General features: G+C 40.9%; 1 protein-coding gene across 1 annotated transcript in view; it reads left to right on the top strand.

Moving 5' to 3' along the window:
* The first annotated feature begins 2,143 nt into the window (after positions 1 to 2,143).
* GRID2 (glutamate ionotropic receptor delta type subunit 2) overlaps positions 2,144 to 15,162 on the top strand; it is a 1,386,076-nt gene continuing 1,373,057 nt past the window's right edge. Inside the window, exon 1 of the mRNA XM_008143549.3 lies at positions 2,144 to 2,231. Within this exon, the coding sequence (XP_008141771.1) occupies positions 2,144 to 2,231 (88 nt within the window). The remainder of the gene's footprint in view (positions 2,232 to 15,162) is intronic.

The following is a 15,162-nucleotide window of genomic DNA, read 5'->3' as shown; positions in this document are numbered from 1 at the left end:
AGGGAAATAATGCACAGGATGAATGAAAGAAGCATGTCACAGAGGTAAGAACACTCAATTGTGTTTGGAGAAACAATAGCTCAATTCTCCAGACTAGACTGAGAGAAGGACTCAAGTGAGAGAGCAAGAGGAAAAGAGGTTTGCCAAGGTTGAGGGTTAGGGAGGGCTCGGAAAGGTTGTTTGAGGAGTTTGACATCCATACATCCCAAGTAGCAATATTCCCAAAGGACTCCAAACATAACTGAAATAATAATAATAATAATAATAATAATAATGATGATGATGATGCCTGGTCTCAACTAGCCTCTTGGTTGTGTAAGTCTGAAATGAAGCCAGACTGGATATGTTAATCTTTAGAAGAAGGGAAGTCACAATCCTCAGGATTTTATTTCAAGGAACAAATTTGCAGAAAATTCTTTCATTCCAGGATTGGGATGCTGTCATTCAGTACTTTCTTTCTCAGCTCTTTCCATGGAGAAACAACACATTTCCTTATTCTTAATTTATATAACTAATCTGTTATCAAGCTACTAAATGTAATATTTTGATCAAATGCTTCCCTGAAGGATGTATTTCAGTTTTATTTAATTATTATATCTTTTATTTCAAGATCTTTTTTTTTTTTTTTTATCCTTTCTGTATCCCGAATTCCTAAAAAATACCCTGGAGACAGAAAAAAAACACACACCAAAAACCCCACAAAGCCCACATTGTATAAAAGGTAATTAGCACGTCCTCTCCTTTTTATAACTTTATAATTGAAATCTCATTAAAAGCTTTCTAGGTCTCAGCTCCCTTAGTGACCAGGTGTCCCTAATTTGTTTTTAAACTAATGTGACTAATTCCAGGCAACGACTAGAAAAAGTCTAATACCTGTTGGAGAATAGCAATAGCAAGGTTAAAGAAGTGGGGTGGCTTTTTAGGTTGCCTTTAACCTTGTTTTTTTTTTTTCTTTCTTTTTTTTTTTTTTTAAGGCTTCAACGTCTCTTCTCTCCGAGTCCTGCCTTTTTTTTCAGTCCCGGTTGAAGATTCCCAGGGAAATGAGAGCACTGTTTTGTGTCTGCCTTGTATTGCAGATAGGGGGAGGAGGTGGTTATTAGAGAGAAGCTCTTCCCTCTCTCGGTTTCCCCCTCTCTCCGCCTGACAGCACCGCTCTCTCGCAGGCTCGCGGGTTCTCTAGGTGATCCATTTCTAGGCAACGTGGGGGCCGGGGCCGAAGCTGCCAGGCTCGCTCTCGCCTCGCTTCCCGCATCCCGCCCGGCGAACCGCTCCGAGAGCATCCTGCGGCCCGCGGCGGCTTCCCTCCGCCCGCCCGCCCGCCCGCCCTGCCCGGCTGCTCGCGCCCAGCGCAACTCCCCCGCCAACCGCGCCCGAGCGATCCAGCCGCCCGGGCCCGCCTCGCCGCGCTCCGCTCCCCGCCTCGCGCAGGAAACGGATTTTCTCTGCATTACTATCTGCATTACCTTGAAGTTCACTTTTTCTACCCCTCTTGGAGAGGCTCCCCCCCCCCGCGCCATCCTCACCGCCCCCCACCCCCCCATCCCTGCTTGGAACCTGGCAGCTCCGCTCGGAATCTCCCACTCTTTCCTTTCCACTTAGATTTTATTTTGGCAACGAAGACAAGTGATTCTCTGCGGGGCCGTGAGGGCCAGAGCGGGGGGGGCCGTGCTTTTTGGCTGGGGAGGGGGAGGGGGACATCCGGCGTGAAGGGGGGTGGGTCTGTGGGAAGTTGCTGCGGAGCCGGGACGCGAGACCCGGGCCCGGCGCCGCGATGGGCAAGGTCTGAGCTCCAGCCTCTCCCCCTGCCCGAGTGCGGCCGGGGCTGGCTACATTTATTTATTTATTTTTCCCAAAAGCCAAACTGCAAACAACTCTGGCGCTGCCAACATTCCCTGCCGAGTGACACGGCTTTGCGAAGGAGGATTCCTCGGGCTGAGCTCTTTCCTCTGATTCGCCCTGCCTTCCTCGGCGACTGATTCAAGGCTTTGCTCCGGCAGTAGGAATTTAGGAGCGGGGGGGAAGAAAAAAAAAAAAAAAAGCTGTGCCAAACTCCACCGTGACCTCCCAACTCTTTGGACGGCGTGTCGTTTTCAATAATCGTGCAAAGAAAACCCACCGTGAAAGAAACCCGGCCGAGGAGGAGATGGAAGTTTTCCCCTGGCTCTTGGTTTTGTCCGTGTGGTGGTCTCGAACCTGGGACGCGGGGAGCGCGGATTCGATCATCCACATCGGTAAGTGAGGGCAGGGGCTGCCCGGGGGTACTCTGCACCGCTCCGGTTCGCCAGTGCTTTTTCCCCGGGGCGTCCCCCTCTCCGCCCTGCGGTGTGGCTGCTCGGCGGCGGCCGCTGCCACAGACCCTTCCTCCCTCGCGCTCGGTCCGTCTCCCCGGAGGGTGCGGAGGGTGCGCGGCCCCGGGCTGGTGCCGTCGGGTGGCGGTGCATCGCGGAGTGTGGGCTGCACGCGTGTTGGGGGGGGGGGGGTGTCTCGAGTTTACCCCGGGGTGCGTGTGTGCCGGGGCGTGCGGGGTTTTCAGTGTCTGGGGAAGGGAAGTTGAATGAATGGACTGACTCAGTTTTCCCATCTTCTTCCCCGGATACACACTCGCTCTATTTTGAAAGATGATCTTGGAGGGAACCGGAGAGGTGTCACCTGCGAGGCGAAGGGAACTGGGGTGGGAGGTGGGGGGGCGCTCCCTTCGGATCGAACAGGTGGTTTTGCAACGTGAGCGAGCCGGCTGCCTTCGCCGCAGCGCCGTGCGATGGGCACGGGCTGCTGGAGGCGCCCGCCACCGCCGCCGCCGCCGCCTCTCCGCGTCCCCTCGGCTTTGCGGTCCTCGCGCAGAGTCGCCGCGACGGTGGCGGGAGGGGCCGGGGGCGGTGTAGCGGGGACCGGGATCCGCGCGCCTCGCTGCCTCGCTCGCGACCTCCGGGCCTGGCGCGGCGGCCAGCCCGGCCCCACGGCGCTCGCTCGGGGGCCGCTCGGGGAGCAAACGCGCGCCGGGCACCTTCGTGGGCCGCCTGGCCGACACCTGCCTCGCCTCGCCGGCGACTCTCCGTTGCAGCGCCGGGCCTAGAGCGGAGGCGCTCGGGCTACGGCGGGGCGGCCAGACTCCGGGAGGAGGACGCCGAGCCGAGGGGAGATGCTCTTGGCCCCACCTATAGGCGACCCGACTGGCCGAGGCGGCCGGGGGCGGGCGGGGGCTCCGCGTCATTATCATGCACGGCGCTCGCAGCTCCAGGCTCCAACTCTTCTCACTTGCTAATCCGTGAGAGCTGAGCGGAGAGAGGAGCTCGCGCAGCCTTTTCTGCCTTAATGCAATTTCCTTTTCGGAAATTCGCCTGTGCGGGCCAGCGAGATTCCTTTATTGGGCTGGAGAGAGGCCCCTCTTGGGGAATATTTCTGGGCACAGGACTTTTATCTGTCCGCACGGCGTGATGTTCTGCAAATTGAGGAGACAGATGGGTCGCAGCATCTCCCCTTTCAGTCCCCCTGCCCCTCCCCCGCGCAGCACACAGACACACACACTCTCCCTCTCCTCCCTCCACCTCCTTCTCTCTCTCTCTCTCTCTCCCCCTCCTTGGCTCTCCCTCTCCCTCTCTCTGGCTCCTGTGAGCCTAACCTGCTGCAGGTGGCGGCTGTGCCTGCCCAAGCCAGGGTCTTCTATCATGTGCGTGCCCCAAGAGGCCGGCCCCTCAGCTCCAGGGGGCTCCCTCTCTCTGGGTCTCAGAGATTGTCTTTGTAAACATGTCTGCCATTCTCTATTATTTATATCAATAGAACCATATGTCTCTGTGCAAGGAGTAATGAGGTCAGAATTCAGAAAACCTTGCACTTAGGCATTAAGTAAATTAAACGCTAGATAGCTTGCCTGCTAGATCACCTTTTGCTTGGGGGCTAATAGTGCCCGGGGGTTCTGAACTTTCCTGGGAGAAATTATGGTCTTATGGAGGGGTTCAGTAATGTTTTGATGGAGTTCAGAAATGAACTGTGCTCCTCTTAAATAAATGACTTATATTTATGTCCAGTGTAAATGACTGCAACAGGAATGGAGATATATATTATTGCACTTTTGCATTCATTTTATGATTAGGGGTTTCTGCCGTATGCTCTTTATCACGCAGGAGGGAAGGCTTGTGGATACATGCTTATTTTATTGCTTATTCTGTGGTCTACACAATAAATACTCTATTTGCAAACACCTACAGCTCTTGCTATCCTTTACCAGATGAATACTATTTTGCAATGCAGTCTGGGCTATTTGTTTCAAAATAGAACACAACTGTTGTATTTTTTTTCTCCTTTCCATTCTGTTGTCTGTCAGTGTGACATGGCTTACTTATTTATAACCCGACCAAAAAAGTAACTGTGTACAAATGACAGATTTCTTTAGAAAGCTGGTTGTATGCATGAACTGTGCATGTCCTACTAAAAGAAATCGTTACTTCTTAGACAATTAATTGGACTTGAATGCAATTAGTACATTAGACAAGAGGATTAGCTTCTTTTATAGACTACCTAATAATGCCATGAAGCTAGCAAATTGATGATTGTTTCAAATGCTCCATATCTTTTACAATATAGTGAAAATGTTATCTCCTAAATTAAAAAAAATGACAGAAGTAAGACTAATTTGTGTGCACTTCAGAGGTTAAAATTATCTCCCCCTTCCACCCCTACCCCAGGCTGAGTATAATAAATTCAAAACTAAATGCTCATATATTAAAATTTTAAAGCACCTGTTACTATTCATTGGATCAGTTTACTTGCTTGGTTGGATAGGAAAAGAGAATTAATTACGTTTAAGAGGTGACTGCTTTCATTTGATATTTAATCTGAGAAATATGCGTATGGTAAATATATTATTTCAGGACTAAAGGGATGAAAGTGATGAAACAGGAGGGGAAGAATATTTCAACTCTAGAGATATAAGGAGATATGCAGAAATGAAAGGTTTCCACAGCCTCATGTGATGTGTTTAAGCAGAAAGTAGCTGTAATGTGTAGTTCAGGCAAGCTGGAAAGATAAAAGACACTGCTGCAATAGGTTCCTTTTGTTTGCCTGTGTTTTCACCATCCTGTATGTATTTATTGAACACCTTCCACACATACTTCAGTGTGGGGCATATAGATTTAGTGTAAGACAGCACCTTGATCTCAGTGACTTTGTACTTTTAGTTTTCTTTTTAATTCAATTGAATGTATTGGTCAATAAAATTATATAGGTTTCAGGTGTACAATTCTATAATACATCATCTGTATATTGTATTGTGTGTTCATCACGCTAAGTCAAGTCTCCTTCCATCACCATTTAGCCCCTTTTTACCCTCTTATCTCCCCTCCCCCCCTTTCCTTCTGGCAACTACTGTTGTCTGCGTTTTTAACTTTTTTTTTTCTCTAATCCCTTTTACCTTTTTCACTCATCCCTCAAACCCCTTCCCCTCTGACTCTGTATCTATGAGTCTGTTTCTTTTTTGTTTGTTAATGTTGTTCATTAGATTCCACATATAAGTGAGATCATATGCTACTTGTCTTTTTCAAGACTAATTTGTATGCACTTCAGAGGTTAATATATTTCACTTAGCATAATACTCTCCAGGTCCATCCATGCTGTTGCAAAAGGTAAGATTTCCTTCTTTTTTATGGCTGAATAGTATTCCATTATAAGAGGTTCTTTAAATATTGAATCCTTTTGGTATTGAACCAAATTATATGTATGAAAACTCTCTCCATTCTTCTTTCTTTCTCTTTGTTTTCTACTATTCATGCAGGTAGATTAATATAGTTAATTACATATTTTAAACTCTAACATGTTTTATTAAACACATTAGTTCACTACAATGATGAGGTATATTCTAATGATTAAATTAATGATTGAAATGGAAATGTATTTATTGCAGTCAAAACGCATAATATCATTACTTTGTGTTTCTGTTAAAGCACATTTTTAAAAATTTTGATAATTATATACACTGTTTAATATTCATACACACAGACACAGTATGTAGAAATGGATCACCTCCGTTGTGATCTTCTTCAGCCCCCACCCCAAAGAAAGGTCTTTTGACACATAAAAACTATGCAATTTTGAAATTATGCTTCTACTTTAAGGCTGTGCATTGATTGAGTAATTTCATCAGACCCACATTACTTGATTGCTTAGAAGTTTCCTAATGATCTGCATGCTGTAGGAAGAACCAAAAAGTCGTGAGTGGAATGGCAATGATACTGTGTTTTATGAGGCTATTCAAAAGTCGCTCTGATTTATGTAGCTAGAAAGCTCCAAAGTCTTTGAGATTAGCCACGCCGAGTGCTATTTTCTTCATACATCAGTCGTCTCACACTCTTGACTCCCTTAACACAACAGGAGTTTAGAGCACTGCTTTAATTAAGCAGGGATTAGGTGGCATTTCCAGCCAACTGCACAGTTTGTGCTTTGCTTCATATCTAATATGGAGGATCTCATGTTTTAGCAGCTTAATGTATGCTCATTTCTTTATCTGGTTCTTGTGCTCACAGAACTGATTGAAATGAGCTATCCTCAGTTATATATCTCTGCAAGGAAACACTGACACTGAGTACTTATTCATTTATTACAAAAATGACTAGCATGTTTTTGTTGTTGGCAGTCATGGTAAAATACCTTATGCCAGCAGGAAATAGAAACCAAGCATTTATTCATGTTTTTCTCATAAGCCATTGATGCTTTATCCTCCAAGATCATAATCATCAACTATGACATTTGAGAAGCCTTACACAATTCAGAGTATTTTCATCATGAGAAAGTGCAAATTAAAGTACAAAATTGGTGGTTGAGTAAAAGGTGTCAATGCATTATAAAACAAAAATTGAGGGTGGATTTAAACCATCAGTTTTTATTCTGTTGCTATTGAGGACTGTTCTATCAAATACAGAATGTAAAAGCATTTCCACTGTGATTTGCATTGTTTAATGATAGCCCCCAGGAGTCATCAAGGACTCTTCCCTCTGTATAAAATATCTCAATGATTTAAAGTATCCTCTTATTATTTATAAGAGTTTACTGCTCTCTGAATTATGGGTAATATATAGTATAAACTTATACTGTATTAAGAAGTAGCTCCTGAATTTAAAATAAGTTTATACTTTACCTTTACTCTGTGTCATTAAAACAGTTATTTGAGCACAGTTTAGATGTGCATTAACTTAGACAATGTTATTATTCAATGATATCAACTATGACATGACTAATAAGTGAGCACACTAAGGACCTTTGCTTTCTACTCCAAATGTTCGTTCAGCAAATACCTCCTATAATTTCAATTAAAATATGAATAAAAATCAAGGTGATTAACTTTCAACTTATCCAACCTTAACAACCAGTTGAAATTCTTAAAAGTAATGGAAGATGCATTACATTTAATTCTAATCTCTAAAGCTAAATTTATCATACTGTAATTTTATCTCAAAGGGTTATTGTAATTTTAAAACCACACTTTTTCATGCAGAATTTTTTACTTGCATAGATTCTTTTAGTTCAACAAAGTCCAGTACTTGGCATTGCTAGTGAATCCTCATGATATTTCAGATTAAAGACAGCATATTGATGAGTAGGAATACTTAGATTTTTACTACAAATACATTTATTAGAAAATATATTTATGGCCTACCAAGATAGCTTTGCCATTAGGTGTCACTACATTCTGAGCTGTTCCTTGTTGTCCTATTTGAAAATCACATGAAATATATATATTCTCTTATATCCTCAGGGGGAAAAATGCCATTTAACAAGGCCTGTGATGTTGTAAAGTACAGGTGGTTTTTATTTTCAAACCTGAAGAGGAAATATCATATCCTGTCTCTTATTCTTGTAAGAATTTAGTTTTAGGATTTATCAACACCCTCTATTCTGTAGATAGATGAGCTTCCTAGACCTAGTGATGTAAATTTTCACAAATTTGAAATATCACAAAATATATTCTTAAACTAATACTCATTCTCTGTTGAAAAGTCTAAGACACCAAGAAGTTTGTAAAAATGCATAACAATGCTGGTGTAAACAGACATTAGTGAATGAGTTTGCTAAGTGATTTCTTCACTGCAGTGGTTCTGCTTTCCTATTGAACATTTGGAGTTCAGAACTGATTGCTGTTTGTAACATGAATCCCATACACATGGAGCTATGAATAAACATATATATGAACACAAATACAGATACGTAAAAATAGTATCATCATTGAATTTTGTGAATGATCATATATGTCTTCAGATAATTTTGGACTGATAATTATTGTTTTATGTATTGTATCAATCTCCACACACATACCACCACCATCTGGTTTGTATAGTAATATACAACCAATGTCTGTTATCACTTACACCTTTTTTTGTTTATTGAATTTTTTTTAAAGAGGCAAAATTTTTCTTCTAGTACATCCCATTATAAGAGGATGAAACTTAGTCAACTTTAACATGATAAATTAGTTTTAGCATCAACAAAAATCACATGCAATAATAGGTTAAATGAAGGAACAGTTAGTCATATTATGTTAGACCTTGCCCTGTGCCAATATTAATTAATAAACTGTTGGGATAATGTGCTATTGAAAGCCCAGAACAAAATCAACTGATCAGATGGATAGCTAAAGGATAAGAAAAAAATACTAAAATATTATATTTGAGGAATAAATAAAATACTATATTTCAGGAATTTGTAGAAGAGATCCAGTCGCGTGGTTCATATAACTGTGCTTAATAGCTAGGTGGAGAGTGAATTAAAACATAACTATATTAGGGGAAATAGGTGGAGAATAAAACCTTAATCACACAAATTAAGGATGCTTAAAATGAAGATTTTTAGGGTATGAATAAGAATTATGAATAACATATTTGTTCATCAGATATTCTAGATAACTGCAAGTAGTAGATTGAGAGAGGTGGATTTTTTTCTTTTTAGATTTTGTTTCTCTTATGCCTAGCATTAATACTAATGTGTTATATTCACTGAAATACTAATGCTTATTAAGGCTGATTGGAGAAATTAGTAGTCTTATGCTCTAACCATCACAGACCACTGTAACTTTTGGAATTTACAAGCTGGATGCACACCAGGAATAGCCACATATGTTTGGTATCACTAGAAAGTAAAAGAAACATTCAGTATTTTGTCAAAGATCTTCAAAGTTTTGGGTTCCTTCTCCAGGTGTTCTTTTACCTTATTGTTGCTTACCTAGTGGTTATTCATGTGCAGCTGAGGCTGGGTTGACCACTTGAAAGCGACTCCAGGTGAACATAGGGAAACTCAGAGGCAAGGACAAGAAGCTAAGCACCTGCCTGTGTCTGTTAGAAATTTTAAATAATTCGGAGTCAAGTTTCTTATTAACAAATATTTAATCATGAAAAAGATCAAGTAGTTAATTTTATTAAAATAATTCTTATACTTTTTTTCACTCCCTAATAATTCAAATAACTTTTAGAAATAATCATATTTCATTGCTCTGAGTACATAAATAGGGTGTTTGCTTCATTATTAAAGTCATTATAATTCTAAATGTTAATGTTCCTGAAACTGCAGGGTAAGGTAAGCACTACTACCAACATGTAGTATGGGTGCTAACTGGGAGCAGGTGTTTTCATTCAACAAACACTTATTCCGAATCTCTTCTCTATGAAGTACTGCTTTTAGGCCCCGGAATGTTGAACAAGTAACCTCTCTTCTTTTAGTTTAAGGAGTTTACATCCTCATCGGGCAGGCAAAGGAGAAATAAGAAAACATAATGTTATAATGTCAGGTAGTGATAAATCTATGAAGAAAAATGAGGGAATGGCAGGTGAATGAAGTTGCTATTGTGAATAGGGTGATCTGGTAATGAAAGGTGGGGTATGGGGTACAGACTTTTCTTCCCGTGGGTTCTTGTCCTCATGAAGTTTGAAGAATAAACTCGCGAACAAAAAGGCTTATTTAATACAAAGTTTAGAATTTTATTGGAAGCAGGTATAAACTCCATCTGGGCAGGAATGTCCCCAAAGGGAACCCCATGGGGAGCAACACCCCCCCCCCCAAATGGGAACAGCCTGTTGTCTTCCTCTAATGGGAAAATTAAAAGATCCCCTCCCTCTTGTCCCTTTGTCGCCAGTTCATATATGCTGTAGTTCTTTGTTTGAATCTGACCTTTTTTTATTGGTCCCTTTCCTTAATTTGGGACCACCCCTGCTTTCCTCATTGGTTATTCTGCTATATGGTATTAATTTCAAAGCTCAAAGCCCACATGCTGCCTCCCCCACTTTCCCTCACCTTATCTTGCTGATTGGAGTCACTTTTGATTATCTTACTAGTGTCCCGGTGCATTAAATTCGTGCACAGGGGTGGGGGTGGGGGTGGGGGGGTTTCCCTCAGCCCAGCCTGCACCCTCTCCAATTGGACATCCCTCTTGCAATCTGGGACCACTGGTTCCTAACTGCTCACCTGCCTGCCTGCCTGATCGCCCTTAACTGCCTCTGCCTGCCTGCCTGATCGCCCCTAACTGCCTCTGCCTGCCTGCCTGCCTGATCACCCCTAAATGCCCTCCCCTGCCGGCCTGATCTCGCCCCCACCTGCCCTCTCCTGCCAGCCTGATCTCACCCCCAACTGCTCTCCTCTGCTGGCCTGATTGCCCCTAACTACCTCTGCCTGCCTGATCTCGCCCCCAACTGCCATGCCTCAGCCCCCATCACCATTGCTTTGTCCAGAAGGAATTCCGACGTCCGGAAGATGGCCAGTTGACCCAGTCTAATTAGCATATTACCCTTTTATTAGTATAGATGGTTTTCTCCCAGTTGTGCTGTCAGAGAAAGCCTTATAGCTCTCCCAGCTATTCAGATCAGGGCTACTTTTGGTCTAACTTATGATCACTTTAATTGCTCAGGCCAGAGATACCCCTGTCTGTCCTTGGTTTATGGATGTTTTAATTGCTTAGGCCAGAAATGTTTCCATCTGCCTGTGGTATTTCTCTATCCTCTGTACAAGTAAGATAAGCTCCCTGGCATCTTCAAGTCTCCATCTATGTATTCTTCTCCCATGGACCCTCCTTATCTCTAAGACTCCCTAAATCTGCCTATTTTGTCCCTAGAACTCATTTCAGTAAGACCTCTCTCAAGAGACGGCCATCCGAGCAGAGACATGACTCAAAGAAAGGAAATCAGTCATGTGGCTATCTGATGAATAGGATTTCAGGCAGAAGGCATAACAAAGGCAACGGCCCTGAGACAAGACACTAAGGAACACCTTGGAAGTCACTGTGGCTAAACTTTAATGAGCAAAGCAGGCAGCAGAAGGAAATAAGGTCCGAGAGCTAACTAAGGAAGGCCGTGTAGGGACTTATGATAGTTATGCTAAGGTATTTAGGTCATCCGGGTATATAGGTGGCCCAGTGGAGTGTTGAGATCAAATGTGTATGACATAGTTTGTATTTTAGAAAGGTAAGCTTCTCTGCTTGGGCAGACTGGGTGGAAAAGACATACTGTATGAATTTTAGCTTGACAATAGTGAATTGGACTAGTTTGTAACTTAACTGAGTAGTTTACAGATTGTAGATATATTCTGAAAGTAGAAGAAAGAGGGTTTTTCTGATTGATGATTCAACTGGGAGAAATCCAGAGGAAGAAAAGTGGGTTCTAAGGTATTTTACCTGAATTAAGAGGGTGAAATGTCTTACTATTAACTAAAATTGGAAACATGGGCAATGGCCAAGCTTTAGATAGACATTAAAATTTGCATTTATTCAATTGGATATTCCTATGACACATCAAATTTGAGAATTTAAGTTGGCATTTGATTCTATGAGTCTGGAATTTATGGATTCAAGCTATATATTTAGAACTCATCATTATAGACATAGTCTTCAAAGAAATGGGGGTGGGGGGAGGTAGCCTATTCAGGGAATAACTGTGTAGAGAGAACTCCAGAACTATGCCATGGGACAGCCCAAAATGTAGAGGGAGAGGATCCAGGAAAAGAACAAAATGGATGATCTGTGAGTTAGAAAGAAAAGCAGAGGGTGTGTTGTTCTGGAAACTAAGCAAGTAAAGTATCAAGAAGAAGCAAACGAGACACCCTGTTAAATTCTGTAAATGAAAATTGAGACTTGACTACCGCATTTGAAAATGTTGAGGACCAAGGTAACTTAGATAAAAAGTGGTTTCCGTGGATTGGAACTGACAAAATACTGATTGGGGAGGATTCAAAAATATAATAGGACATGAGGAACTCTATGAGGGTTGCTATAAGGGAAAACATAGGAGTGGGGGCTGGGATTTGAGGTAAAGGGAGGATTTTAACTGTGGAATCTTGGAGGGAAGGATGGGAAGGGTGGGTGGGTAGGAGATAATCAACCAAATAACTAGTTTGCATATATGCATAACTCATGGACACAGGCAATAGTGCGATGAAGGCCTTGGGCTGGGGGCAGGGGCTGGCTGGAGGGGGTCAATGGGGTAAAAAAGGGGACATATGGAATACTTTCAACAATAAAGGTTAAAAAATAAAATTTTATTAAAAAATAAAGGTGAGTTGGGATATAGATGATAATTTTTAAAAAGTTTATTCATAAGAATTTTTCAGAAAGAGGATTTAAAATAAAGTATTTCTTTTTATGTAAATGTATTTGATTCCTTAGTTTGGACAGCAAGTGATTGGATAGCACTGTCTGTTTGTTTTTGTAACCTTGGATCAAGTGATACAGGCCAATGCCAGTAGAATTAACCAGAGAAAGCTTAGATGTCCTTTCTGAAACAGACTCTATTAGTTGTTCTGCATTTTGCTTTATTTCATTTCCCAGATTAGCACTCAAACTTAGATAAAAATGTCTTACCTGAAATTACGCATGGATTATACCTTAAAGAATATTGATATGCCATTACAAATAGAATCAATATGTAATTTAATGTACTAATTTTAAGAATTTACAGTATTCCTATGTAGCAGTATTAAAATAGCATAAAATCCTCTTGTAGCAATAAATAGAAACATTTGAATTGATTATAGGTTTCACTTCTAGTATGCATTTGATTTACTTAAAAATCATTTTGGAACAATTTTTTTTTTTTTTAATATATTTTATTGATTTTTTACAGAGAGGAAGAGAGAGGGATAGAGAGTTAGAAACATCGATCAGCTGCCTCTTGCACACCCCCTACTGGGGATGTGCCCGCAACCAAGGTACATGCCCTTGACCGGAATCGAACCCGAGACCCTTCAGTCCGCAGGCTGACGCTCTATCCACTGAGCCAAACCGGTTTCGGCCTTGGAACAATTTTTAAAAAATAGTTATTTCACAAGGCAATGCATATCATTGCTACATAGAAGTTAAATAGATGAAAGAAATTCATGTGATATTAATTTTCAGTGACACATTTAAATAGTTCCTTTTTTGGAAGTTTCACTTCTATTTGTGCTATACCATAGCTGACAGATCTTTAGTCATAGGTGAAAATGAGGAAAGGAAATGTTCTAAATTTTCTAATCTCAGAATTCAGCCTCCTAAAAATGAATCTTAATTATTTCATTGGTCTCCTATTAGTAACATAAGTTATGTATATTACATTGATTTTGCCACTAAAATAAGATTTGTTTTGAAATAAGAATGCTAGATGTCAGTGAATTATATTTGTGTGTGTGTGTGTGTGTGTGTGTGTGTGAGAGAGAGAGAGAGAGAGAGAGAGAGAGAGAGAGAGAGAGAGAAAGAGAGATTTCCAGTGTTTTCTCCTCTATAAAAACATTTTTGTCTTATGGGAACAATGTAATATGAATGTCACATGTTTTTTTTTCTGCTTGGTTACATTTATTAATTGATGTGTAAACATGGACTACATGAACAGGGAGGGGATAGGAGTCCTGTGGTTTGGGCATAACGATGACAAATAAAAAAGCAAACTGTTACGGCTGGAACATACAAACATAATTAATGAGATACATAATATTAAAAAAAATATTTTAAATTTACTATTTTATAACTTCCTAGGTGGTGATATGTAATCATTTGAAAGAAATGCTAAGAAGATTTAAATCAAAATTTAAATTAGAATGAGCACCTGAAATTGGTGAAGTGCTTAGTTTACTTAACCTGTACATCATTGAAATGTCATACCACTCTGACAGCTCATTTTAGATTGGCTGATTACCTTAAAAAACCAAAGAACAGATAATCTATTAGAAGTTATAGCAGGATGAAAGAGTCAGTTCTAGTGCTCTGTTGCATGCAGTTTAGGGTGAATTAAAATCTAGAAGAGGTATTCTTCCTTTTGATAATCTCCACAATCTGACAACAGACAAAACTGCGTTAGTAGTATAGTGGCAATTACTGTCTTGCTCTCCAATGTCGGATCTCTTCTCTTCTTTGCTGATTCTGTGAATGGTGACAACAGGAAACTAGAGAATTTTCTTTTTAGAAATACCGGCAATTCTCAGCAAAGATGAAAGAAGGCATGGACTTTATGAAAATCATGATAAATTTCTTCTTAATAAAACTGTTAAAAATTTTAACACGTCATTAGCATGGGCTCATGCACAGATTTGAGAGGGATTACTCTCCTGTTCTTTGGTGGTTCAGTCAAGTTGGATTTTGGACATTTTTGATAGTTCATTGCATTCAAGCTAAGAAATCACAATCTATATCTTCATATTCATTTGCAAAAAAATATACTTTTAAGGTACATGAAAACCATGACATGTGTAACATTTAAAAAAAATCAATAAATGCTTATGAGTCCCTATTATGTTGAATACAAAAATGCACACGTAATACATGGTTTTCATTCTTTAGATGTTTTTAGGTATATCTGCCTTCTGAGTTCATACTTTATTATCAGGAAGCTGAAGGTAGAGCAATTCAGGACTCACAGTTGAAAAGCTATGGTCTATTATGACAAAGGGGATGATGATAATTCAATAAATGCCATCTTTATGATGCCTTTAAGTTGCCATAAAGCTAAAATATATTTCAGAAAAAATTATGTGATAGGGATCACTTACAGAAGGTCTTCATTTATAGTAGAAATCTCTTTATTCAATTTTCTGATGGTTAATCATTCACCTTGTTGTACCTACAGGGTACAAAAACAATACTGTTATGCCATAGAGCTAAGAGAAAGTCTCTACTATTTGCTTCTTTTCATCTTTTTTTTTTTTTGTTTTCTATAGATGGCAGTAGTT

This window comes from Eptesicus fuscus, chromosome 2 (assembly GCF_027574615.1).
Source record: "Eptesicus fuscus isolate TK198812 chromosome 2, DD_ASM_mEF_20220401, whole genome shotgun sequence".
Lineage (NCBI taxonomy): Eukaryota > Metazoa > Chordata > Mammalia > Chiroptera > Vespertilionidae > Eptesicus > Eptesicus fuscus.
Note: the sequence above shows the minus strand (reverse complement) of the source record. Positions and strands in the feature narration are given on the sequence as shown.